The 27,785-nt window shown below is 35.8% G+C and overlaps 2 protein-coding genes and 1 long non-coding RNA gene across 9 annotated transcripts; 2 read left to right on the top strand and 1 right to left on the bottom strand.

The window, feature by feature from the left end:
• Positions 1-3,312: 3,312 nt before the first annotated feature.
• On the top strand, positions 3,313-13,019 carry LOC105633653 (uncharacterized). 2 transcript variants are annotated; one of them, XM_012216283.4, is made up of 14 exons: positions 3,313-3,725; positions 4,462-6,813; positions 7,838-7,949; positions 8,031-8,846; positions 9,472-9,779; positions 9,935-10,008; positions 10,149-10,233; positions 10,509-10,595; positions 10,717-10,789; positions 10,987-11,030; positions 11,621-11,749; positions 11,842-11,940; positions 12,240-12,378; positions 12,731-13,019. In XM_012216283.4, exons 2-13 carry the CDS (start codon positions 4,630-4,632, stop codon positions 12,294-12,296), a joined length of 4,068 nt encoding a protein of 1,355 aa, XP_012071673.1. In that variant the 5' UTR covers positions 3,313-3,725; positions 4,462-4,629; the 3' UTR covers positions 12,297-12,378; positions 12,731-13,019. The 2 variants fall into 2 exon arrangements, with proteins under 2 accessions (XP_012071673.1, XP_012071671.1); XM_012216281.4 differs by having other exon boundaries at positions 3,314-3,725; positions 7,838-8,846.
• A 2,923-nt stretch (positions 13,020-15,942) lies between these two features.
• Positions 15,943-23,894, top strand: PAH2 (phosphatidic acid phosphohydrolase 2). Of its 6 annotated transcripts, none has more exons than XR_001046821.4 (13): positions 15,943-16,100; positions 16,719-18,125; positions 19,184-20,075; positions 20,449-21,029; positions 21,195-21,268; positions 21,370-21,454; positions 21,766-21,852; positions 21,959-22,031; positions 22,377-22,420; positions 22,534-22,662; positions 22,772-22,870; positions 23,231-23,371; positions 23,612-23,894. XR_001046821.4 is itself a non-coding variant. In XM_012216284.4 (11 exons), exons 1-11 carry the CDS (start codon positions 16,785-16,787, stop codon positions 23,285-23,287), a joined length of 3,462 nt encoding a protein of 1,153 aa, XP_012071674.1. In that variant the 5' UTR covers positions 16,148-16,784; the 3' UTR covers positions 23,288-23,894. The 6 variants fall into 6 exon arrangements, 1 of the variants encoding a protein (XP_012071674.1); XR_001046820.3 differs by having other exon boundaries at positions 15,949-16,100; positions 16,714-18,125; XR_002284300.3 differs by lacking the exon at positions 15,943-16,100 and having other exon boundaries at positions 16,146-18,125; positions 21,769-21,852.
• A 31-nt stretch (positions 23,895-23,925) lies between these two features.
• LOC110009412 (uncharacterized) lies at positions 23,926-25,680 on the bottom strand. Its single transcript, XR_002284301.3, has 2 exons — positions 25,471-25,680; positions 23,926-25,294 (listed from the first exon to the last, which is right to left on the bottom strand). It is a non-coding gene; the product is annotated as an uncharacterized LOC110009412 (long non-coding RNA).
• Between the last annotated feature and the right edge of the window lie 2,105 nt (positions 25,681-27,785).

Raw genomic sequence — 27,785 nt, forward strand, 5'->3', positions numbered from 1 at the left:
CAATGAGAAGATTAAAAAAATGAAAAAATGAAAAAAAAAGGTCTCCAGTTCCACAGGAAAAAGCATGAGCATTTTTAGTCGTAAATCAAAATGGTAGGTGCTGCTATGACAAGAAAAGGCATCATTGGGACTCGAAGATTGTGGGTCTCATGAGTTGATTGGATTCAAGAATTCCCTAAAACTTGAAAAAAAAACGTACCAAGTACAAGAATTCCCTTAACAAGGATGTGGAAGATGAGAATTGGACTCCATTGACATAAAAATCAAAAGTATCCTTCATTTCTAGGCACCATAATTACAAAGTTGATAATCTATGTTTATAATGTTATTATATACAAATGTAAAATATAAATATATCATTTACAAATTTTTTAAAGAAAATTAACATATATTACATATTGATCGAGTATATAAATATTACCATCAAAAAATATAATCATCCATATAAAATTAAAGGTCTGTTTGATAAAAATAATTATTTAATTGACAAAATGACATTAATTGTTTAATTAGCCAAATTCAGAAGAAAAAATAAATTGGTATGATTCTAAAAATAATAATAATTAAAAGTTAAATGTTAAAATATTTAAGGTTTTATAAAAAGCTTCCAAACTTCTAAAAAATATTATAAAAATTATGTTATCAAAATTATAATCAACCTAACCAGAGTTTAATTTGATCAAAAGGTTAAAACTTCCCTTAAAAAATTATCACTCGACATTCTTGTGATTAGCTACTGTTGATTTTGTTAAATCAGGTATATATCCCACCAGTACCACCACATTGAACCCCACCCACATGGAAGTGCTATCATGCACTTTTTTTAACCATCAATCAAAAGCTACAGAAACAAGAAGGAAAAGGGAATCGCACTAGGTTGCTATTGATCAGTGTGATTCATGGAAATTTGGGCATGAATTTCCTTTTGCAGCTCACCAACATAAACCCCACAAAAAGAGCAATGCCTGCTGCTGCTGGGCTCAAGAACTAACTCTCATGATTGGAACTAATAAACAATCATAACCTAAATGCAATATTAGCTTTACTTATTACTTCTATTCTGTCACTCTTCAACCAAAAGATAAAAGCAAAAGCCATTTCAAATAGATGACCACTGTTTCATAAATAGGTGCCTTCAAAGATCTTTCTAATTATCTTTTCCTTTTTCCAAAGTTGTAAATTGAATTTTGCACTCAAAGGTAGTGCTGCACCTGATTAAGATTGGATTTGGATGTGAACTTTCAAGTCTCACTAATATTAGAATGTCCTTTTCCTTAAAAAAAAATAAAAATGTCATCGGTGTTTTGTTTTTTTAGGAAAATATAAGGTATTTCAGACACTAAAGTATAGTTCAGTGGTAATTGTATATATAATATAGTGATAAATCCTGACCCAAATACCCTATCCCAATACTATATAAAAAAAAGATTTAGAGGCAGCATCTATCAGTAAATAAACAAGAAAAAAAAAAAAAATACACAAGTATAATTGAGGAATGGTTAGAAAATAATCCACACGGATTTAAAAGTTTAGTGTTGATGATTAATTAAATCATTTTTTCAGAAACCTTTTTGTGATGTGGATTTGACCAGTCAAAAGAAATTTGAAATGCAATTAAGAAACGCAGGGAATAATTTTTAGGCGTGCATATGGGTTGTGGGATACGCTGCAGGCAAAACCCACTCTGACACGTAGCATTTGTCCTTATAATTTCCGAACTTTCATGGATCCATTTTATTTTATTTTCCAATTTCAGAAATTTCAGCGGTGGAAAAGAAATACTAGATTGAGTGTATCTTGTGTTCATATTATAATGATAGCTTGCTGGAGCTACATTAGAAAGTTCACGAATCTCTTTATTACTCTGTTAAAATATTCAGCTTTAATACATTTTTAAATGCTAATCTATAGATTTTAAATTCGAGCTCCATTATATCCTTATTCAATAGACTTGAAATCATTTATGAAAATAGTAAGTTGTTAGCTTTTACACTTATTCCTGGAAACAATCTCATATAGATTCGAATTTGAGTTCGAATATGTTCTTATGGAATAGACCCGAAATCATTTTACGAAACTGTGAGGTTGGCACGAAGTTGTTAGCTTTTGCACTTGTTGCTGGATTAACCCTGTAAGGTTGGTATAAAGTTGATAGCTTTTACAGGCTAACAACGAACTGGCTGATGACCCATTAGGATCTGGGTCAATCACCGATTGCTTTGGTTGGGGTAAACAATTGAGCCTGAAAAATGGGCCAAAGTTAGCCTAATAGGCTAATAGTCCAAGTGGCTGGGCCCAGTTTTCCAAATTCAACGTGTCATGCATCATTTTTTTTTCCTTTTGGAAACGAATTATAAAATAGTTTTGTTGCATTTCCAATTTCCAAATATTGCATCACATCACATTCACACGTGTTCTCTTGTTCCTAAATTGTAAGCAACAGATATTCACACATTCTCCAAGACCTACGTATATACCTAATTCTCTAAACTCAGAACTTACCAAAATCTTCCGGCTTGCTTTGCGTGTCAAAATGTTCTCCTTCTCTCTTCACATCTCTGCGCACAAGGCGGTCCATTGCTTCTAAACATTCACATTTTCGCTTGTCTGTTTACATTAATAGTTATATTTCTTTATCTGATACTTATTGCTTCCAACATACTACATACTACAAAAATTCACAGATTAATTATTAATATTTGATATTAAATCTATATGATTAGCATAACACAGTGTTTAAAATTTTAAATTTTCATAAAAAGATTTTAATCCTAAATGAAACAAAAGTAATCGTAAGAAATGGAAAAATTACGTCTTATTTTTATTTTCAGTGATATAAAAGGCAAGAAGTCTTAGCGAGAAAAGATTAATTACATTCATAAAGTCAAATTATGATTAGACTTATAAACGTTTTTTAGCGAAATTTTGATAATCATGTTTTTCACATTTCTAATAAAAAAATTATGTTAACATTTTTTATATTGAGAAATTATGTCAACATGTGACGAAAGAATGAAAATATATTTCATGTATTATACATAATTTTTTTTTATCAAATTTACAATTAATGTGAAATAGGTCATTTTTCTTTTATCATTTTAAACAAGAGAGAAGAAATCTTGTTTTTTCTTTTGACTTACTATTATTATAACATTTCTGCTGGGGGTGTAGTTGTCTTTGCTCTAGAAATAGATATACTTCAAAAATTAAATATTGTTTTGCTCTTTTAAATAAATAAATAAAAACAAAGTATGTTCTTCTAAGTTTTAGATCGTTATTTAAATGCAAGTCGGTGATTTTCTCTAACCATTACTAACATATGAATATTATATATATATATGTATGTATTTCATCCATTTATGGTTATTTCATATTTTGGTCTAAGGCTATCTTTGTTCCAACGACAGCACTTCATCTTTGATCTTTCCAAGACTCATTTAATATCGTAGTTTGTATTATTTATATCTCATAAACTCCCATTTTCACGTTCCAGAATTCTCTTATTTTGCTCTCTGCACGTCGCCGGCATCGCCCCTGCCGGCTGCGCCTCCTCTATCTCTTTATCGACGACGTCGTTTACATCTCCCTCAAGTTTATATCTATCACTTATTAGGATTCTCTTATTCTTATAAGTTTTTATTTTCGTTTTTTTTGTCCTTCAATCTTTTATTGGCTTTCGGGTCTGAAGCTGCAGTCGAGCAGTGCGATTCGAATCGGTTTTGAAGGTAATATTGCACTTCTGATATCTTTTTTTTTTGTCTTCAATCATATATTTTGTGATTTATTTCTATGGTTTTTAATTACTGTATTTGACTTGAGTTACAATTGTTCCTATTTTCTTTTTGAATAGTCTCTGAAAACCATGGATTTTTTTTGTTGTTTTTGAATCCCCTTCAACGTTATACGAGGAAGAAATTGAAAAGTGATTAGATTTCTAATAATAAATTCCAGTAATGCTATGCCATTGGGAGGTTGATGTGATAAAAAACCAAATTGCCTAACATTTGAATGCTTCTTGTTGTTGGAATGAAATGCGAATATGCTCTTTCTTTTCTTTGCAATAAAGTAATCAGAGCTAATTCAATGTGATTGCTCAGTCAGAATGTGTTAAATATGATTTTAGACTAGGTATAGCCACTGTAAACTTTAAAATACCCAGTAATTAAACGAAAGAAAACTATTTTATGGATGGGAATAACAAATTGCTTTAATATGATCATTTGAAAGGCAAATTTCAAATGATCAAAAACTTTACCAAGTTTCATTCACAATGAGTTGAAACTCACGAGCTCATAAATTTTTATTGCTACCTTTACATATATACTTCCCAGACATTTATACAATGCTGAACTGTTCATCTGGATTTTTTTTGACTTTAATGTGAAACCAAATGTTTTGAGTTATTATCAGCTGGATTATTAATTTGTGACGTGACTTTGGGTTCTCTGATCTGGCTATTAGAATTGAAGTTCTGGAGATACTTGAAGGCGTATAAGTTTGTCTGACTTACTGGCTTGTGTTCTATACTAATAGAGCCTCACAATCTTGTGGGGTTCTTAAACTCTGGTTCTAAAGTTATGATAGAGTTTTTTAGAATTGGGTGATCTGAGAAAATCCAAGTGTCATAAGATGTACGCTGTAGGGAGGCTAGGCAGCTATATCACCCAAGGTGTATACACTGTATCTGGCCCCTTTCACCCTTTTGGTGGAGCTGTGGATATCATTGTGGTCGAGCAGCCAGATGGGAGCTTCAAGTCGTCTCCTTGGTATGTTCGGTTTGGGAAATTTCAAGGGGTTTTGAAGGCAAGAGAAAAGGTGGTTACAATTGTCGTTAATGGAATTGAAACGAATATCCATATGTATCTTGATCCAAGAGGAGAAGCATACTTTCTCCGGGAATCAGAAAGACAAGAAGGTGAATCTGTATCATATCTTTTTTCTTCAAGTGATGAAATGGATGAGCAATCGCAGGAAAGTAGGAGGCCAATGAAGTCCAAGAGTTGCAATTATGATGTCAGTAATTCAAATTCAGGTGACCTGGTTAACGCAAGTAATATGGAGATTGTGACTCGGACTAGTTCTCAACAGTTAAGGATATCTGGGCTGGTTTCGGAACTGAGGTCAATGGAGAAGGTTGGTTATCAAGAGGGAGGTCATGGTGCTGGAGTGGTAAGGATAAGCTCACTGGAGCGTGCAGAGATTGCAGCCGACCTTGTTGAAAATTTCATGTTAAATGAGAGTGATCTGGAAGAAAAATTGGTGGAGATATCTGAAATATCAGGGAACATTGATGGTCCTAGTTCACAAAATGCCGACCAGAATAAGGATGTAGAGGATGTAACTCCAGAGGTCCCTTCTGATTCAGAAATTTCAAATGAAATTGGAGCCTTTCCTGGCGAGAAGTTGGATGACAAACAGGCTTCTGATGAAAGAAGAATTGTGTTGCCAGGTCTCGGTGTTTCTGAGGAGGAGAGTGGATCCAGTAGAACACAGTCCTATATTTATTCTGAGACATCTGAAAGTTCAATTATGCGGTTTTATAGTTCAAAAGAACAAACAGAAAATGCAGATGAGCTTAGAGCTTTTCCTGAAGAGAAGTTGGATAAAAAACAAGCCTCTGATGAAAGAGAGGATACATTGCCAAGTGCCGGTGTTTCTGAGGAGGAGAGTGGATCCAGTAGAACACGGTCCTATATTTATTCTGAGACATCTGAAAGTTCAATTGTGCGGTTTTATGGTTCAAAAGAACAAACAGAAAATGCAGAAGAGCTTAGGGCTTTTCCTGAAGAGAAGTTGGATGAAAAACAAGCCTCTGATGAAAGAGAGGATGTGTTGCCAGGTTTTAATATTTCTGCTGAGAAGAGTAGATGCAGTGATGTTCAGTCCTTCATTTACTGTGAGACATCTGAAAGTTCATTGAGGGGGTTGGATGGTTCAAAAGAACAGCCAGAAATGGAAAATGTACTTGGAGCCTTTTCTGGTGAGAAGTTGGATGGGGAACAGGCTTCTGAAGGAAGAGAAGTTGTGTTGCCAGGTTTTGGTGTTTCTCAGGAGGAGAGTGGATCCAGTAACGTGCAGTCCTTCATTTATTGTGAGACATCTGAAAGTCCAGTAATGGGGTTGGATGGTTCAAAAGAAGAATCAGAAATTGCAGATGTGCTGGGTCTCTTTCCTCTTGAGGAATTGGATGAACAACAGGCTCCTGATGGAAGAGAAGTTGTGTTGCCGGGTTTTGGTGTTTCTGAGGAGAGTGGATCCAGTAATGTTAGGTCCTCCATTTGTTGTGAGACATCTGAAAATCCACTAATGCGGTTGGATAGTTCAAAACAAGAATCAGAAATAACAGATGTGCCAGGAGCCTCTCCTGGCGAGAAGTTGGATGAGAAACAGGCTTCTGATGGAAGAGAAGTTGTGTTGCCAAATTTTGGTGTTTCTGAGGAGGAGAGTGGATCCAACAATGTTCTGTCCTCCGTTTATGGTGAGACACCTGAAAGTTCAATGACACTGTTGGGTGGTTCAAAAGAACAATCAGAAATTGCAGATGTGCTTGGAGCCTTTCCTGTTGAGAAGCTGGATGAAAAACACGCTTCTGATGAAAGAGAATTTCTGTTGCCAGGTTTTGGTTTTTCTTGTGAGGAGAGTGGATCAAGTAACATTATGTCTATTTATCCTGAGACATCTGATAGTTCAAAAATGCGGTTGGATGGTTCAAAACTACAATCTGAGGAAACACTGTGCCTTTCTAGTGGAGGACCTGGGGAAATTCATTTTGGTGGTGAAACTTTGCATGTGACAACTGAGTTGCTGGTTGAGGTAAATCTTCTAACAATTTATGTCTCACTTGCAAAAGAATTTTGAATAGTTCAACATTTTTTATTTTTAATTTTTTTACTTTTAAGTTTTTGAAAAATACTTTCAACTTTCATAATGAACATAAATTTTTTGAGAGAGAAGATGAGTTAGTCCTCACTTTGTAAGTGACTTAACCAAAAGCTCAAATGAGCTCAACCTGACATGTAAACTTGTCAAGCCTAAGCCCAAGAATGAGCTCATCAAGAAGATCAGCTTAATCCAACTGATGGAAGGTTCATATTCTGGTCTTTTGAGCCTATTTCATAGTCAATGCATCTACTAGCCTCTTCAAGATGTTGCTGTAAAGGTTAACTGATTGTTGAATATATTCCGTATTAATGCTGATGAGGATTTTATTGGAGCTGAAGCTAGATGATATGAATCAAATTGTCTTCTTGTTCCGCGGCTTATACCAATTTGAGAAGAGTGAAACAGCCTTAGCTCTTGCTTTCTAAAATAAGCATCCCTCTGACAGGTTAGGCCTGTGGGAACTGGGATGTGTAACCTATTGCCTTATGCATGTATTTTGAGTTTCAAATAGCTCCAAACGTTACGTGAGCCTGTATGATTTTTTTTGTTCTTGTTAATCTTCATCTTTAGTAAGGAAATAAAATCCATTAAATTCTTATGTCTTAGGCAGGAAGCCATTTCAAGTTTTATTTGTCCTTGTGACAGTGTCAAGCTTGGCCTTTTGGCATGTGGAACAACCAATAAACAAAGTCTGAGTTTATGTACCATATGCCGTGCTTTTGAGTATCTTGAGCCAATGTTATGCTCATGCATTTTTTCCATTGAGCAGAACTTGAACTCTATAAACTCAAACTATATATACATATCTAAACTGTAGATTAAGTGAGTATCAAACAAACAAACAACAACAACAAAGCCTTAGTCCCAAACTAGTTGGGGAGATTAATCAAGTGTCAGTCATGTGCTTGATAGTTTCTGATTCTGTTGACACTGAAGTGGTGTAAGTTTCATTCAGGATACAGTTAAAAGGCCAGCTGAGGATATAGAGTTGGAAAGAGAAGAGATCGACTCTCTGGATGTTTATTCTCAACTACCAAATCCATCGTCTACTTCCATACATGGCAATGGTGAGGTAAACTTTAAAGTGTCATTAACAGGGTCAACATCCTATGCTCAAATTGTCTATGCTGACGCTGGACCTGGTTCAGTTGAATTAGAGTCAAAGGGCGTTACCTCCAATTCCAGTTTTGGAAACTCAGTCAATCCAATTCCAGATGAAATGAATATGGGGAATAAAATTACAAGGTGTGAACTCCAGCCTTCTCTGGATTCAGTTGTTGACTCGGAACAACTTAATGATGAAGATGGCCCAACAAAAGCAGTTGCTATTCCAGTGTCGGAAAGTTCAGAGGATGAACAATTCTTCTTCAGTGATATTGATGACTTTGAACAAAGAGAAACTCAGGGCGAATCAAATTTTCCAGATACTGTCAATGAAGAGTCAGATTTTCCAGAGGCTGTTGATGAAGAAAGTTGTCCCTCTATTTCTCCAGAAAGGATTGGCATGCGGAATGGGCCACTGAATACTAATGATGAATCTCATTCCTCTCCAGACAGCTTTCAAAAGAATGGATTAGGCGATTTCGGAAACTTTAATGAAAATTTGAAGTTAACATCAAGTCCTATTGATATTTCTAAACGTCATAGTATTGCTAGTGCAGAAGATGGCCGTTTGACAGAATCATTACCCGATTTGTGGTCTCACATGGATGATCTGGACACTGAGGACCTCCATCACCCTCTCAGCCATTCACTGGACTTGAATTCTGAATCCTTGGAGTGGGAATTGCATGACAAGAATGAGTCACAGTGTGCAAATTCAGATTCAGGCAATGAAAATATGTCAGCACAGGATTTTTCCAATAAGGAAGATGCTAATCATTTGGAAGATATCAAAAATGGGGTCAGCAGTCCTGCTGTTGGTAAGAGTACTTGCAAAAATGGAGTCAGCAGTCCTGTTGTTGGTAAGAGTACTTGCATATATTTTTTTGTACCAGTTTATTTTGTGGGCTTGTGTTGTTTCCTGGTTGGTTGGACAACTTAGAAAAGCATATTTTCTTTGTTAAATTTCAACTTATTGAGGTCATTAGTTCTCATAGTAAATGTATTTGAATATAGCTATGTTTGGACAACAATTTACTGGACGTTCTTTATTGGAACATTTTCTTTTGCACTTTAAAAATGATAATATTTGGCTCTTTTTTATTTTAATTACAATTAGATACACAGGGGAGCAATTGTCTTATTTCTTAGTTGTTATAGTTGTTTAAACTGTCCTTATTAAATAGAAAATCACATGCATTGTGTTGTATGCAGAGATGTCTCTGTGCAAACACTTGTTATATGAAGGAATGGGTGCTAAAGCTGCTTCTCAAGCATTTGATGCTGAAAAGCTGAACATAAATAAATTAACTTGTTTAGGTCCTGCAGTTGTGAAGGGTGATAGGCTTGTTGTTAGAATTGGTGTTCATTACTTTCCATGGGATGTAGCTGCTCGTTTTGTTTTAGGAATTGTAGCATTTGGAAGTGAAAATATATTTGAACAAAAAGGCATGATACCTGTTGATTGAGTTGAGAAATCTCTTGTAGGGGATTCATCAAAAGCAGTTGTTACCAGTGGTGGAAGCTGGAGACTTTGGCCTTTCCCTTTTAGAAGATCAAGGTCTAGGAAGACTGTGCAGCCAACTGTAAATGATACCAGAGTTGCTGATGTTGACAATGTTACTGACCGGAACCTTTGCACCGATGATGATAAAAATGTGCTTGAAATCAAGAACTCGAAAAAGATGGTAAAGGCAATGACTCCAACATCTGAAGAACTGGCATCCTTGAATCTGAAGGAAGGGAGTAATTCAGTAACATTCACATTCTCCACTTCAATGCTGGGGAAGCAGAAGGTCTTTGTGATTTGTCATTGCCTCTATTAATCATGAATTAACTCTTCCCCTCCCCCCCCCCCCCCCCCCCCCCCCCCAATATTTTGCAATTTTTTTCTACTATCTGTTTTTAATTAATTTCAGTTGATAATATTAAAAATTGTGATACTAAACAGGTTGATGCTAGAATTTATTTGTGGAAATGGAATACTCGGATAGTGATCTCAGATGTTGATGGGACAATAACAAAGTGAGAGTTATCTAAGCTTTTCTATTGCAATAGAGTCTTGCAATAGAAAGTCACACTTCTCTGATTTTCTTTGGTTTTTCTTTTCTGAAGCATGAGGTTTCTCTTGGTCATATTTGACTTGTTTGACGTTGTCATTACAGATCAGATGTTCTAGGCCAGTTCATGCCCTTGGTTGGGGTAGATTGGTCACAAACAGGCGTTGCACATTTATTTTCAGCTATTAAGGTCAGTATTATCTCTTTCTTGCATTTGGATTGGAATAGAATTGAGAATTGAAATTTTGGTTTGATGCAATGCTTGATATGTCATATTGATCACTGGAAAGATGAAAAGCTCTAGAGGTAGGATCCGTTCCAAATATAAACCCTTATTTTTAGCCCTCATGTCTGCTGTTCATATGTTGTAATCCTTCTGCAGAAATATGATTGTCATGGCTGGCAATGTTTAATTTCTTTATATTGCAACTTGACTTACAACTAGTGAAAACCATTTTTCTACAGGATAACGGGTACCAATTCCTTTATCTTAGTGCTCGTGCAATTGCTCAAGCCTATATTACTAGACAGTTCCTAGTTAACCTTAAGCAGGTGATTGAGGCTTAATGCACAACTTGAAGTTTGAGAAACCAGGATAAAAAAAAAGTTTGAAATCTGTGTTTCTCTTGGCTCTTTTAATTTTATTCTCAAAGTATTTTTTTTCCATTTGTAGGATGGGAAGGCGTTACCAGATGGTCCTGTTGTTATATCCCCTGATGGACTTTTTCCTTCTCTATTTCGTGAAGGTAACTGATTTGGGTTGCATTACTTTCTGTAATTTATGCAGAGATAACTTCATATGTATGCTATGCATGCATGTTCTTACTTCTGTTGGTTTTTACTGATGCGCTAATGCTAACAATAAAGCTTTCTTGAAGACTGAGCAATTAATATATTTTCTATTGACAAATATCCTTCTGATTATCCCTTTTCTCTTTCTCAGTGATTAGAAGAGCTCCCCATGAATTCAAGATCGCATGCCTTGAGGTTAGTTTTTATTTTTTTATTTTTTTATTTTTTGTGTATGTAGTATGAAATATAAGAAGAGAAACTTATTAAGAAAGAACAAAGTGTAATATTAATGGAGGAGACAACTCCTTGAAAGAAACTCTAGCACAAGCCGGAAAAGAAGCCAAGAAAACTACCTTCTTAGGCAACAAATTAAAAGACATTGGCGCTTGAAAATATGAGTATTTCTCTCAAACTGAATTTCCCAGAAAAACCTAACTAAAAGCATAAACCCTTAAAACTTTGGTATGTAACCCCATTCTATTTCAAACTGACAAAATCGTGCCCCAAAATATACTGAAAAGGGATACAAATAGTCTGATTTACCTTACAGTGTAACCTCTGATTGTTATAAGTTACTGTATTGAAATACTTATGGGTAGACTGTAGAGGTTGTGAATTCTGCTCATATATTAGATTTTTAGATGTTTTGATGTTCAATATAGATTATAGAGGTCAATTTGCTTCAGATAGAAATTATTGAAAACCCACTGGTATAGTTGAATGCTTGCTTTGGTATATTTCTGAAGGATGGTGGCATCTAATGTTTTATTTTTTTTGAATACCAGGAAATCAGGGCATTGTTTCCTTCTGATTGCAATCCATTCTATGCTGGTTTTGGTAATAGAGATACTGATGAGATTAGCTACCTTAAGGTTGGAATCCCGAGGGGAAAGATCTTCATTATTAATCCCAGGGTATTTCAAGGGCTCCATACTTAAAGAAAGAATCATACACTATTGTCATTAGAATTAGGTCAATATGTCCTTCTGACTGTTTGCATTTGCAGGGTGAGGTTGCTGTGAACCGCCTTGTTGACACCAGATCGTATACTTCTCTTCATGATCTTGTGCATGGCATGTTTCCTGTCATGACATCGTGTGAGCAGGTCTGTTTTCTGCTTTCCCTTTCAACTTTAGTACTCATGCTTGTAATAAGTTTGGATCTATTGTCATAGCTATAGCAATAAGTCAATCCTAGAGCTTTACAATCATGGGGTCAAATACAGACGTATTTGAGCACAACTTGCTAAGCCTTGGTGATAGTTGGATTCTGTGACAAGTGGTGTACTCATCAGATCATGAGTTCTAACTTATGTACAAATTTCTGATTTTTTGATGTAGTTACTTAATTCTTCAAGGAATGACTAATTATTTTCATTCCCTTTCCACCCTTCATTGGCAACAGGAGGATTATAATTCATGGAATTTCTGGAAATTGCCACCTCCTGATATTGGTATTTGAGGGCATCAGCTGGAATATTTTGCTTCATCCTCTGAAACCAGAGACCAATGGGTTTTGACCAGGATTAACTGGAACTATTCAGGTACATTATCTTTATGTAATGTCCCCAGAACTCTGGTAGGATCTTAGACATCATTTGATTTATTAATATTCCCGAGATATTCTTGATACTTCAGTTTACGATTCATTTTGAAAGACATGGGGCAACTGTGTGAAAATGTACTTTAAACAAGGAATCAAACTTGGCAGTGATAGGAGTTGCTCCTCTCTTCTGAAAGTTGAAATGACGATTATTGGTGAAGTTGAAGTGGCGTGACACTTTAGTCATGAGTGAAGCTAGAGCTTAAACTATTTCCAAAGATTATTCTCTGCTGATTAACGGTTCATATTATGTTTTTTTGTTTTCTTACTATGAATATGTTGGCAAATTACAGATTCACGAGTCAAGACCAACGGCACAAGTTTAATCACACCACCATTTTGCTGACTGGTTGGCTGATCTATTTTTGGCCTAAAAAGGACTGTAGAAGATTTGCACAAAAAGTTAAATTCATTATGTCTATATCTTTCTTCATAAACAGTTAAATGTATAAATACAATATTGTATAGAGCTTACATTTAGTCCCATGAGTGTAAGCATTGTTCACGGGAAGTAGGCATGCCTTGGAAACACTAATGTACAATTCTGATTTTGAAATGCATTATCGCTGTCATTGATACTGAGTTACCCAGTTCAGTTTCTGATGTAAAATTTGTAATGCTTGTGGTGCACATACAATAAGCTTCCTTTTGTTATTTTTATATTTTTAATTTGGGGTGGATAAAGCTGTCTTTATTTTATTATTTGCAGCTTTGAGGTAGGCATGGCCACCGGTTCGGTTCTAACTGGAACCGAATCGGAACCGAACCGTACTGTAGATGAACCGAAACCGGCGGTTCAAAATTTTGAACCGGAACCGGCGGTTCAAGGGCCGGTTAAGGTTCATGTGAATATTAAAAAATGAACCTGAACCGGCCTGGAACTGGCGGTTTCGGTCTGATTCGAACCGGATTCACAAACAAAATTATTTATTGCAATAATAAAAAATAGTGAAAAAAAACATCATCATTTTGGTTTTAAAAAAAGGAAGCATCATCATTTCACTTTTTTTTTTTTTTGAAAGCTCATCAATTCATTTTCACTTAGCCGTTGAACTTTGTTTACAAACACATATTTTTTTTAACTATACAATTAACAATTTACACAATGTTAAAACTTCAAACGGATATAATTGTTTATTATAATTTAATTAATTAATTATTTATTTATTTATTATAATTTACTAAATTATCTAAAAATATAATTGTTTTTTTTCTGTTATAAGGGACAATTTGGAAAACTACATAAATGAAAAATATGTATAAATATGATGAGTTGATTAATTTTTTTTTCCACAACCAATTATATTCTATCTCTCCTCTTCTCTTCTTAATATTGCTTTATTTTCATACATCCAATTCTAAATTCCATTAATTTCATATTCCATTTATTCATTTTTTTTTCCATAATTCCATTTAAAATTATGGCACACAATTCATAAAGTTCCAAGGGAAAGCGAGTTGCTCAAAGCGTGGAAGAAATTGATTCAAATGATCCATTGATTGATTTTTTCACCACAAGAAGCAATATCTCCTAATATTTCAATAGGTAAACCACCAAAATCAGATATTTTCAAGAAGCACTTTGCAAAAATTGTTCAAGATAATGGACAAATCAATGCGGTTCGATGTAATTATTGCAAAAAAGAATATGCATTCAAGCTTGGAGGAGGATATGGCACTCTCAATAGGCATTTAAAATCACATCATCCAAGTGAGGTAGGAATGGATGTAACTCAAAATTATCGTCATCAAGGTATGGTGATCCTAACACTCCTCTATTTAAATATAGTGATAACAGTTCTAAATTAATAGAAGTTTTTGTTTTAAAATTTTATAATAATTTATTTAGTTAATAAAATTTAAAAATTTAAAAATTATTATTTATTCATGAATTCGAAATCAAAATCTTATTATTTTTTTATAAAATTTGCGTAATGCCGGAACCGAATCGAAACCGTAATTTGAACCGTCGGTTTGCCGGAACCGTGCCGGAACCGGAACCAGAGGTTCAAGGGCCGGTTCCGGTTCAAAATTTTAAACATCTCGAACCGGCGGTTCAATGAATCGAAACCGGCGGTTCATTGAACCGGCCATGCCTACTTTGAGGGGTTGAGAATTAATTATAATTAGATATGAGTCCGGTAGCCGGTGGCACATGGTCGAGTCTATACATATAATCAAAGAAAAACCTTACAGGCACGTGCTTTCATGAAATGCCTACCACCTACTCCCAGTCTAATATGAAGTTTATATTATTTTATATCATCGAGTTAGCCATGTAAACAAATTGAGTCGAGCTTTTGTTGTGAGTCCTATTCGAACAGGAATAATTATGTTTGAGTTTAGTTTGTTTATTAAATAAATTTAATAAGTAGGTTTAGATTAAATTTATTAAATCAGTTGTTTGCAAATTGAGTCTTGAATAGATGAGCGATTTGATATTTTATTTATATCTCTAATTTTAACACTAGAAAGGCAATAAATTAATAAAGATGTAGTTGTAGTAATGAATTAATTAAGATGGAACGTCGCACATTATGAATTTAATTCATTTATAAATCACATAATTCTTACATAATTGAATAAAACACATTTTATAATGTAAATTATTAATAAAATTATTGGTCAAACTTATATCGTAAGTGTATGTCTTGTCCCTGCCGGAAACATTTAGTTGCTCCTAATATTAATTAATTGCATAAAACTAAAGCAAAAACCAAATTATGGATAATGCTTCTAAAGCACTTGATTTTATCTGCATCGCCATACGTTTTATTCTTTATTAGATAATAATAATTGAAACTCTTTTTTGCTCTAAATTTGTCTTATTTCTCCTAATATATTTTGACTGGTAGATATTGAATTATTAATACATACACATCTTTCATTAAATCTTCTATCATACAATTAACTGATTTTACGTGGAAAATGATACCATTCAAAGAAAAGTATGATAAATACCGTCATTTTGGTTAAAGTGATATAAATGAAAATTTTTTAGGAGTGTATTAATTTTTTTTAATAAAATAAATTCAATGTCAGAAATGTTATGACCTATAGTGCTACATACAAAATTTGTGAACTAATATTAGTAGTAAAGTGGTTGTAATAGAGAAAACTATGATTAAAATTAAATTGCATTATTAATAAAAAAAATGATGAAATTGAAAGAATTATAACTTTAGATGAGATTTTTTTTTCTAAAATAATAAAATTGAATTAATTTTATAAATTGTTGCCCTTTTTTTTTATTAAATGAATGATCAACTCATAAAATATTTAAATTATATCGCTGAAATTATATCAATTTAAACAACTTCTTAATTATAGTGAAGTGAACTGAATTACGGCTTAACACTATTCCAATCATAAAATCGAAATCCCAAAGCCTAAATCCAAGCATTTGCAATTCCGAAGTCTCAAGTCTCAACCAATGAAAAGAAAGAGGTCAATAAGTGGGCCCTACCTTAATAATAATAATAATAAAATACGTCACCTAACTCTCAAAAAACCTCCACAAAACGTACCTTGCTTACGTGGCAACAACGGCCTTCAACTCTCGCTCCCGACATTTCCAAGAAACCAAAAGCGAGTAGTCTGTTCTGTTTCTTTTGATGAATCTGTAGAGATCGCAAGCTCTTGGCTTTTCCTTTATCTTCTTCGGTTAGTTTCTTTGTTTTGCCTTCAATTACACAACTTTACTTATACTTCCATTTGTATTTTTATTAGTTTTAATTTTAATTCAGTGGGTTGAATAGTAGTAGCTAATGGAATAAATGACTACAAATTTGTCTCTTTTATATGCTTGCTTGCATTTATTGATTATTACAGTTTGGTACATTCGAATAATTTAGAACGAATATGCTTTTATTGCTTCAACTACTCTTCTTTTCTTTCATTTGGATTTGAAGCTTTCTAAAATGTGTGTGTATGTCTGAAAACTGTTCTTAAGCTGCCTTTGGTCTCTCGTTGTATATTCTTATTTCTAATTTAATTTTAGCTATTGGGTACTGATAGCTGATGGATTTCGGTGACTGTCTTTTTAATACTTGGTTTGATGCGTTACACGTACCTTTTCTTCTCATCTGATATATAATTTGTGCTACTGCGCGAAAAAGAGCATTGGTACTTTGAGTTGTTATCAATTAAATTTTTGAACTTGGCTTGGGTTTTGTGATCTGAATTTTCTCAAAAGTTTTGGAGATACTGTGAGGTTTAGGAGGTTTTTGATGTTTACAGTTACACTAATAGAGCCTGACGGTCTTTGGGTTTTTAGTTCAGATTCTTCAGTTATGATTGAATTGAAATTTGCGGCTTGGATGATTTGAAGAGTTCGAGTGGCATAAGATGAACGCTGTAGGGAGGCTCGGCAGCTATATAACCAGAGGCGTGTCCACTGTATCTGGCCCCTTTCACCCTTTTGGTGGAGCTGTGGATATCATTGTGGTGGAGCAGCCAGATGGGAGCTTTAAATCCTCCCCTTGGTATGTTCGGTTTGGGAAATTTCAAGGGGTTCTGAAAGCAAGAGAGAAGGTGGTCAACATTAGTGTGAATGGAATTGATGCAAATTTTCACATGTATCTTGATCCGAGAGGAGAAGCTTACTTTCTCAGGGAGGTAGAAAGAGATGAAGGAGAGTCTGTTTCATCATCTTCTAGTGATGACACAGATGAGCAATCCCAGAACAGTAGGAGGCCAATGAAGTCCAAAAGTTTTGATTTTGATGTGAATAAACTGAATTCAGTTGATCAGATTGATGCAACTAATGGCAAGATTGTGGCTAGGACTAATTCCCGCCGGTCAAGGATATTTGGTCTTGTTTTTGGACGGAGGTCTATGAAGGAAGATAGTTATGGAGATGGAAGTAATAGTAATAGCATTAGTGATGATGATGGTGTGGTAAGGATAAATTCTATGGAGCGGGCAGAGTTTGCAGCTAACCTCTTGGATGTGCAATGGTCTACTAATCTTGCCACTAGTAAGTCCAAGAGAGACAATGCTTCACGGTTGTCTGCTTCCATTACATCTGATGGTAAAGGGGAAGGTGATAAGCTGACTAATGATGGACAAAGCCAGGTTGGCTCATCTGTGCAGGATGCCACTGAAACTCAGGTGGAACATTTTACATTGACTGAGGAAATTGATTCCTATAATGTGCAAATGAGCAACAGTTCTTACACTGCCTTTGAGAATCGGGAATTTTCTGTTGAGGAAGGTGGTGTAGAAGTATCAAATTTAGGTGCCGCTGAACAAATTGTTCAGACCTTCATAGTAGATGAAAGTGCTATGGAAGAAAAATTGCAGGAAATATCTGAAATATCAAGAAACACAGATGAACCTAGTTTGCAGGATGCTAATCAAGATGGTTCTGAGGGTGCAGTCTCTAAGACCTTATGTCCTGATTCAAAAATTGTAGACATTTTTGAAGCATTTCCCAATAAGAAGTTTAATGAAGAATGGCATTCTGGTGAAAGAACTGTTCCATTAGGAGGTTTTGGCATTTCTGAGGAGGAAATTGCATCAGATAGAATCCAATCCTTCATTTACTGCGAGAAATCTGAGAACTTGATGGTGGGTTTTGAAGGTTTAAAGGAACAATCTGAAGAAACACTCCCCACTAATGGAGGACCTACAGAAGTTTATTGTTCTGCTGAAACTTTGCTTGTGGCAACTGAGCTCCTACCTGAGGTACACCTTTTAACTCTGTTTATAGCTTGTAAAACAACTCCCTAATAATCCAGACTTTTTGAAAATATTTTTTTAAAGGTTTTTGAAAAAAAAAAGAAAGAAATAAACTATGAATCAAAATATCTGAGGGTGAGGGGAAGAAGGAACTGCTGTAAACACAATCAGACATGACATCTATGTCTGTGAATGAGCTGACCTGATAATTTACTGTTTGTGATTTACGAGTGGGTTGACCAGAAGCTCAGATTAACAACAAATATCTGAGTGATTTGAGCTCATTAAGCTGAATCGAAGTTAACTAAGGTTCAACCCGTGTGCTTACAGCTCAAAACTAGTGAATTTATTATACCTGTGTGAGATGACACCTTAGGAGGGCAATCTGATTGTTGAAATTATTCAAGTTGTTTTCTCTTGAGGAGGATAAGATGGAGCCAAAAGTCTGATATCATTTTGTCATAATATATGTGATTTTATCGCACACTGGGGAAAGAAAACCAATCCTTGTCTAAAAATAGGCCTCCATGGACAATGTTAGGCCTTCTGGTTCTGGGCTGTGCAAGAAATGGCATTATCCAAGTCAAAAATTTCTCATGTTGTTGGTTATTATTATTATTTTTTTGGTGTGTATGAGCTTCTATTTTGAATTCTCTAATGTTATGCTTCAAATACCATATGCTTTAGAGAAGAATTCACAAAAAAATTATGTTAAGGATGAAGCTTTGATGGCTGAAATGGTCCTAAATCCTTGTGTAGACTTAACAGTCTTGAGCTTTAATTACTGTGTAGTGAAATAACCAATGGGTAAAGCAGAACCAACAACTTCTTACCTTCAATATGTTTGGATGCCGTGGTTAAAAATATTATGGTAAGAAATAAAATTAGTGGAACCTGGAGGCATACTTGTAAAGGAAAAAACGGAGCAAGTATTTTAGAATTTTTTCCCTTCCAGTTGGGATGGGATAATGTAGGACTGCCCCTGAATTGATCCATTCTATTAATTGATATGTGTTGATAACTTCTAATTCTATTGACACTGAGGAGGTCCAAGTTCCATTCAGGGTACAGTTGCTCAGCAATGCGAGGAAATGAAGCTGGAGACAGTACACACAGAGTCCTATGATAATTTCCTTCAACAAACAAATCCATCTCCTCCTTCTGATGTGGTGAATCTTGAAGTACAATGCTGCACTCAGATGGTCAGCGTAGAACCTATACTTGGTAACGAAGCAGAATTCAAAAGTAATAGCCCCATTTCCAGTTTTATCAATTCGGATTACCAAATTCAGCATCAGATAGATATTGGGGATAAAATTATGAGGAATGAGCTCCAACCTGCTTTAGAATCAGTTGGTGGTTCGGAACAACTTAATGGTGATTGTGACCTGACAAAAGCACATAGTGTTCCAGTATCTGAAAGTTCAGAGGAAGAGCAATTCCACTTCAGCGATCTCGAGGATTTCAAACACAGAGAAATTCAGGCCGAGTCAAAATTTTCAGATGGTGTAAATAAAGAAAATCAGGACACATATGAAGTGAATGATAGGTTTCTTGAGGGAAACAATAAATCCTTATCATCTCAAGACTGTTTAGTAGAGAAGAATCAATTAGCTGACATTAAGAACTCGATAGGCAATTCAAAGGCAGCATCAAGTCCCATCTGTATTGCTAAACTTGATAGCACTACTGGTGTGGAAATTGGGCGGCTATCCAAATCTTTACCCAGTAACCAGTCTTGCATTAACAGTCTAGGTACAGAGGACTCCCGTCATACTTTCAGCCATTCTCTGGACTCAGATTCCAAATCCGTGGACAGGAAGTTGCATAGCAAGGATGAGTCACTCTGTGTATATTCAGTTGCAAACAATGAAAACCAATCATCTTTAGAGTACTCAAATAAGGAAGATTTTCATCATTCAGAAGATACCTATGGTGTTGTCAATCCCGGTGTTGGTAAGATTACATTGATATTACCATCTTTATCTTATTAGTTTGCATTAATTTCAGGTTGATTGGAAAACAATAAGATGGATTGAGACAATGTCTACTCGGAATTTGGTTATTAGTTTCCGTAATAAGTATATATGAAAATGTGGTATTGCTGCATTCATAAGTTATTTTCATTTTATAGCAATCTTTTCTATATTATCTTCTCCTAGGAATTATTTGTTTTCAATTAATATATGATATTATCTATAACTTACTGGCTTGTTCCTTTTCTTTAAACCGAAGTGGAGCAATGGTTTTATTTGTTATATGTTATAGGTGCTTAAATGATCTTTATGCAGCAAGCCATAGAAAGTCACGTGCATTATGCTGTGTGCAGAGATATCTCTTTGCAAACATTTGTTATATGAAGGAATGGGGTCTGAAGCTGCTTCTCAAGCATTTGATGCTGAAAAACTGGACATAGATAAATTTGCTTCTTTAGGTCCTGAAGCTGTGAAGAACGAGAGGCTTGTTGTTAGAATTGGAGGCCATTACTTCCCATGGGATGCAGCTGCTCCTATTGTTTTAGGAATGGTTGCATTTGGAAATGAAATTATATTTGAACCAAAAGGCAAGATCCCTGTTGACCAAGTTGAGAAATCTCTTGTAGGGGATCCATCAAAAGCCATTGTTAATGTTGGTGGAAGCTGGAGACTTTGGCCTTTTTCTTTTAGAAGATCACGTTCTAGGAAGACTATGCAGCCAACTGTAAGTGATACTAGGAGTTCTGGTGCTGAGAATGTTTCAGACAGCAACATTGGTACAGATAGTGATAAAAAAGAGGTCAAGCCTCGGGTCTTAAAAAAGATGATGAGGGCGATCACTCCAACATCTGAAGAGCTGGCATCCTTGAATCTGAAGGAAGGGAGTAATGTGGTAACATTCACATTCTCCACTGCAATGCTGGGGAGGCAAAAGGTCATCTATAACTTAACTACCTTTTTTTCCTTGTAGATGAAATATCTTTTTTTTTTGTTTGCATTTCTTTTCTTTTTTTTTTTTCTGAATTTTCTATTCCACTTATTCCTTTTCAGTTTAATGTTTTTTTTTGGGGTGATTACTTAAAATTGTTTCCTTTAACAGGTTGATGCTAGAATTTATTTGTGGAAGTGGAACACCCGCATAGTGATCTCAGATGTTGATGGGACAATTACAAAGTAAGGTTTTTCTAATCTTTCTAATGTAATAGTGATATGGTATCCCTAAATTTTTGGATTTTCAAGTGATCACAACTTGAAATTTGATATTGTTTTTGCAGATCAGATGTGCTTGGTCAGTTCATGCCTTTAGTTGGGATGGATTGGTCACAAACAGGGGTTGCACCTTTATTTTCAGCTATTAAGGTATGTGGCATCTCTTTCCATTTGTTTGGTTGGTTGAGGCAATGTGTATATATCATCTTTTCATTTTAACTTCAAATTACAAAATTTCTCCTGGTGGATTCTATACAATCCAAATTGGAGGCCATCTTTTGATCCTCAAGCCTTTTTATTACTATGAAATAATCATCCTGGAGAGATGAACCATGGTAGTTGTAAATGTTTAATTTCTCACAGCCGGAGCGTTAACATGCAAATGTTTTTTTTATATATCATTTGAAACACTACCAGTAAAAACGTTGTTGTGGTTTGAAGTAATTCTCTCTTTGTTACAGAAGAATGGGTATCAATTACTTTTTTTGAGTGCACGTGCAATATCTCAAGCCTATCATACTAGACAATTCCTGGTCAACCTTAAGCAGGTGAATTGATGCTTAACTCACTATTTTAATTTAGAACCTGAATTTGTGTCCCTCTCTTCTTTTTCTTTTTTCCCCCTCAATCAGACGTACATCCCCTTATTTGCAGAATGGGACGGCTTTACCTGATGGTCCTGTAGTTATATCCCCTGATGGACTTTTTCCTTCTCTATTTCGTGAAGGTAATTAGTACCTTTTGAACTACTTCTACATTTCAGGCTGAGATTGTTTCTTTCTACATTATTTTCTACTTCTATATTTCCTTGTGCTACGCGTGCATATTGTTTGATATCTTGGTTACTACTACTTTATATGTGCCATGTGTGCATGGGTTTTCAAGATAGTGCTAGTCCTAACAAAACTTTGAAGAAGGCGGTAAGCATCTGTTGATTTTTTGGAGACAACTGGGTTTCTTAGTCACTAATCATCCTTCTTATTTTGTCAGTCTTTAGAAGGTCTCCTCATGAATTCAAGAAATATGTTTCTTGATTAGAATGTCCTAATGACAGTTCTTTTTTGTTTGTCAGTCATTAGAAGGGCTCCTCATGAATTCAAGATCGCATGCTTAGAGGTCAGTTTCGCATGTCTATTTCTGTCAACATATGGTGCTGGTACACATGAAGGCATTGGCATGTTTCTGATGATAAGCAGGTTCTAATACTTTTTAGTTCTATCAAATATCAGGATATCAAGGCATTGTTCCCACCAGATTGCAACCCTTTCTATGCTGGTTTTGGTAATAGAGATACGGATGAGATTAGCTACCTTAAGGTTGGAATCCCCAAAGGAAAAATCTTCATCATTAATCCCAAGGTAAATCAAGGCCTTAATGTTCAAGAAGGAAAAAAAAAAACACCCAACTTTTAAATCCTTTGCTAATATCTTTATGTCAAAATTTCTTTCTGATGGTTTATGGCTGCAGGGTGAGGTTGCTGTGAACCGACGTGTTGACACAAAATCATACACTTCAATTCATTCTCTTGTGCATGGAATGTTCCCAGCCATGACATCATCTGAGCAGGTTTAGTTCTGCTCCCTTTCTCTACTTTGGTTGTAACGATATTGGAGCTGTTGTGCATAGCTATTGCAGTGTGCAATAAGTCAAGACTTAGATTTTTTTTTGTTTATAGGTCCCATTTATTCAAGCCCACTAGATTGCTATTGGGCCAAGTCTTGGGAATATTTGACTTTTATGTTACTTGCCCTGGTCTGTTCTGTAATTTCAACCTTGGTTAGCATCTGAGTCGAGTTAGATTTAGCTTTGCGCAACCTCTACATATTTTCGCATTTCCTCTCCTAAATTAGGTCTTAATTTAAGATATAGCTAATCTTTCATTTGGTTGACTGATTTTTGTCTCCCTTTTTTCTTCATTTGGAACAGGAGGATTTTAATTCATGGAATTACTGGAGATTACCTCCTCCTGTTATGGATCTTTGAAGGAGTCATTTGGGGATTATTGCACAATCCCCCAGAATCCTGCAATCAGTGGTTTTTGGCTATTCCTGATCTGGAATAATTCAGGTACACCTGATCTTAGCTTTATATTGTTGAGAACATCGCTCGGGACAGAACTTTAAATTTTGCTCGATTTGAAGTTGTTGTTGAAGTTGGATACTGTTGATAGAGGATTGATTTCAAAAGATTTCAGGAAACTGAATTGAACTAATTTGGTGAAAAGAAGAGCTTAAAGCCTCTTAGAATGTGTTTTCTAAGACTTTAAAGATGCACTGCTACAATGTTTTCTTTGTGCTGGACTGGCAGGTTGCAAGTGGCAAAAAGCTATGGCAGAAGTCCTACAATGTTTTCTTTGTGCTGGGCTGGCTGATCTATTTGTGGCCTAATAGGTAGGATTCACAGAAGATATTCGACAAAAACTTGAGCTCACGATATACCTTTTTCTTTGTTTCAGAAATAGATGTACAATATTTGTATAGTAACTACTTTCAGTCTCATGAATGTAAGCCTTTTGTCATGGGAAGTAGACATGCCTGGAAAACATTATTGTATAATTCTCATTATGCAATGCATTATATTTTCTTGTCAATTTAAAGTTTAGAAATCATTTGCAAATGATGTTGAATCCCATAAAATTATACTTTATTAGGTGTAAAAAGAACGTTTTCTTTCATATTAAACATGAAAATATGAAAATTCCAAATAAATTTACACAGTTCAGACAGCAGCTAAAAGCCATACATATGTGTGTGAATGAAATGAGAACGAACGGGTCAGGGAAAGAAACTAGGAGCTTATAATCTTGATACGCAAGTGTTTTTGTGCAAACTCTATTAAATTATCAATTTCATTTTCATCAACAAAGCCATTGCCATCTGAATCTGCAGATTTGATCCCTCTCTGGCCCTTCCATCTTGCAAACCATCCTCCCTTGACTCGGACAGCATCCGCCAGTTCTTCGTTGCTTATCCGGTCATCTCCGTCGGTGTCAAACGATTTTAACCACCTTTTGAACTGCTCAACGGTCATTTCACGTGTCCCATCATCAGGAATGCTTCGAGTTGCCATGATCGCCATTTTATCAGTAATTGCAGTTACAAGTGCTTAGTTTCTTGGATGTATAGTACAAATCCCCTCGACCTCTGCAATATATACTGTCTTTGCCTAACGTTTCGAGATTATTAAATTATAGGCAGGCAATTTTCATGATATATAAAATAATCTTTCTTATACAATAATAAGCATCCAGTAATCAACGTGTGTAATTGGAAGAGAGTATAGTAATGGAGAAATGTTTAATATAGGTTGACAAGAATGGAATGAGCTGATTGATCAGATACGTAGGATTTTATCAGACATAATGTAATACTCGCTAGATATGTTTCATGTGATTTGATATAATGGAATCTCTCCGAGAAAAAAGAACTGGGCAGCTAATAGGTAAAGAGCGCACTAGCAGATAAAGAAATAAAGAAGGGAAAAGGTAATGGCTTTTCGGGTTTTTATACTAAACCAAAGAAATTAGAAAGGGAAAGAACCTGCAGGAGGTCGGACATGTTTCTTATTTTTTTCATTGTTAATTATCAAAGAATAATTTATTAATGAAACTAACTATATTCTTGAGAATTAGCAAAACTTATTAAATTATTGTTACAAAATGCAGGAGGATTAGTTTCCAAATTCATCCCATCTGGACACCCAATCGAAATTCCTCGTTCCCTTATTCTCTATCATTGGTCCGAAAGCCTTCCTTCCAAAAGTAAGATTGCTTCTAATGGCTAGCCAGCTTTTACAATTAAGTAATTTGGTACAGAAAAATAAAGTGAAAGTATCATTTTTCTAAAAGCCTGTCGCATAACTGCAAGCACCCAGCAAAGAAGGAACATCAACTATGCCCATATTTATTTTCTGGAGCAGGTTCAACACTTAGGTGGATGAATTCATAATGGCGCATACCAAGAATACGTCTCTGTGCGTCCTCTCCTGAAACTAATCCAAATTACAAAACAAAGTCAGATATTTCAGACAAAATGCACTCGATTACTTGGTTATGCAGGTGAGAAATCATTTGAGAAATGTTTTAATAAAAGACGGGGAAAAATGGTTTTCAATCCAAATTGGGAATTCGCAATTACAGAACAAGAGATTTCCAAAAAGAACAATACTTCGTTTAAAGTTGAGATCGTACGGAAAATGGCGATTCCCATTAATAATTTGATTGGCGTTAATAGAAAGTACGACGAAGTTGCAGAGAAAGATTGCCAATGTTATGAATAGATTAGCACCATTAACGTCAGACAACACGTCAAGGAAATGTCTTTCTGCTCGACAGGTCCTTCAACTTGCACAAAGACGGCCTCTCTTTAGAACGAAAATGTAGCCCACATCATCAAGTTACCACAAGGCATTCACCACGTATCCGCTAGTGTACCAATTTGTAGTTGCCACGTCATTGCTAAATGACACGTACAATTATACTGTCACGTGTCTTCTGCCATTTGATACACGAGGAGGATGCCACGTCATCATACAGCAATGTCACTAGCATACGCCACGTGCATAGACTGCCCATGTACTTAAAGCAAGTCATCAAGAAAGCCACGTGGATTGAGACATGTAAGCAGAATATAACACGTGTCAACTCTCTGAGCCAGGTAGGATGCCAAGTAATCGATATGGACACGTGGAAAGTTTATTATAAATGTATAAAAGCACGTCATCATATAGAGCCACGTGTAAAAATCCACGTCATCATAATGACTCGTTTTTAGAGCCATGTCAGCTCCTGTTGCCACGTGTTCCTCATCACACGTCATAAAGTCCACCGTGTGCAAGGTCATGATAAGCGTCCACGTGTCAATAGGAGTGCCAGTCGAATGCCACGTTAATACTGTTGAACACGTCATCACCGTGGCACCATGTGTACATAACCACGTCATCGGCTAGCCACGTGCCCTATCCATGTAACCGGCGCTATCCACGTGTAAGAACTTGTGCACATGCCTGTTGACACATCATGAAGGTGGACATGTGCGACGCGCCAAGTCTGCAAATTTCTCCACGTGTCAGAAAATTATACCTGGGGTGCGACACGTCATTGCTGTTGGACTCGTGGCAGCCACATATCACATAACACATCATCATAATGCCATGTGTAGATGTCTATGTCATCGCCATGTAGTGGTCAGCATCCCTGCCACGTATGCTACACCTTGTCAGCATAATGTACACGTCTCCTCACATTGTGCTAGTTGGGAGCCACGCATCCCAACCCGACACGTGGACCTGGTTCCACGTGTCCCACCACCTTGTCAGAGCCATATGATCCTTTTGGCCACGTTGATTAACCATGTCAGGCACGTGTACATAAACTCTACATAGTTTTGCCATGCCATCTTTGGTGGCCACGTGTATCAGCCATGTTAGAAAAAAAGACTACGTGTTGGAAACTTTGCCACGGTGGATGCCTCTTCTTCGCTGGGACACGTGGATATACTTTACATGTAGTGTGCCACTTCATCCTGTGCCGCCATGTGTAAAAGCCATGCCAGCCTTTTCCGCCACGTGGATGGAGGCATGTGAGCTTCACTGGCCACGTGTGCGTACTTCTCCACGTCCGTCAAGCCACGTCATCTAGGAGGTCACCTGGCTTGTGACACGTCAGTGGAATCCACGTACGGGAAGGTGCGGGACGTCAGTTTGGTAGTAACGAATCTGTCGCTTTCTGTTCATTGTAGACGGCGTCGGGTGGGAATTGACATTGTCTTCAAACTTCAGCGATCGAACTTGAAAGCAGAAACAGCGTTTCCTAATTCCGGCAGATGATGGATGAGGTGGTCGAATCTGTGTCTGCAAAATTTTTGTTTTTTTTTGGATTTGTAATTATCCATGCGCTGGAATTCGATGGGTACAGCCTTCATAAAAACTAAAGAGTGCAAGTTAAGTGAATAAATTAAGATTGAAACTATTCTTCATGCTGGATAATCTCAATAGAGGATTGATTTCGAAAGATTCCAAGAAACTGAATTGTATTAGTTCGGTGAAAAGCAGAGCATAAAGACCCTTAGACTATGTTTTTTAAGATCTGTAAAGATGCATTTTGCTGGCAAAATTACAGGTAACAAGTGGCCAAGAGGTATGGACCTGGCTGATCTATTCGTGGTCCGTTAGGAATTTATAGAAGATAAGATACTCCACAAAACTTGAATTCAATATATGTATACCTTTTTCTTTGTTTCAGAAATATATTTACAACATTGTCAAGTTGCCATTGCATGAGTTTCGCTGGAAAAATATATTCGAGAGACTCCGATATTCAATTTTTTTGACATTAACCCTTTTGTTTGGTAAAATGAGTTTAAAGTTTAGAACTCATCTACAAAGGATAAACTTTAATGTAGTCATTTTGAATCCTATAAAATTATATGTATTATTGTAGTTTGTACAATGAACATTTTCTTTCATACTAAATATGAAAATA

Source organism: Jatropha curcas, chromosome 9 (assembly GCF_041381405.1).
Source record: "Jatropha curcas cultivar XTBG-Jc1 chromosome 9, XTBG_Jcur_1.0, whole genome shotgun sequence".
NCBI lineage: Eukaryota > Viridiplantae > Streptophyta > Magnoliopsida > Malpighiales > Euphorbiaceae > Jatropha > Jatropha curcas.

Bases quoted from the DNA above. Each gene is read 5' to 3' on its own strand.
- PAH2 (XM_012216284.4), top strand. From the start codon at position 16,785: ATGAACGCTGTAGGGAGGCTCGGCAGCTATATAACCAGAGGCGTGTCC. The intron at 22,032-22,376 runs GTAATTAGTACC...TTTGTTTGTCAG, and splicing joins TCCTTCTCTATTTCGTGAAG to TCATTAGAAGGGCTCCTCAT. The intron at 22,421-22,533 runs GTCAGTTTCGCA...ATCAAATATCAG, and splicing joins TCAAGATCGCATGCTTAGAG to GATATCAAGGCATTGTTCCC.
- LOC105633653 (XM_012216281.4), top strand. From the start codon at position 4,630: ATGTACGCTGTAGGGAGGCTAGGCAGCTATATCACCCAAGGTGTATAC. The intron at 8,847-9,471 runs GTAAGAGTACTT...AATCTCTTGTAG, and splicing joins AGTCAGCAGTCCTGTTGTTG to GGGATTCATCAAAAGCAGTT. The intron at 11,750-11,841 runs GTATTTCAAGGG...TTGCATTTGCAG, and splicing joins TCTTCATTATTAATCCCAGG to GGTGAGGTTGCTGTGAACCG.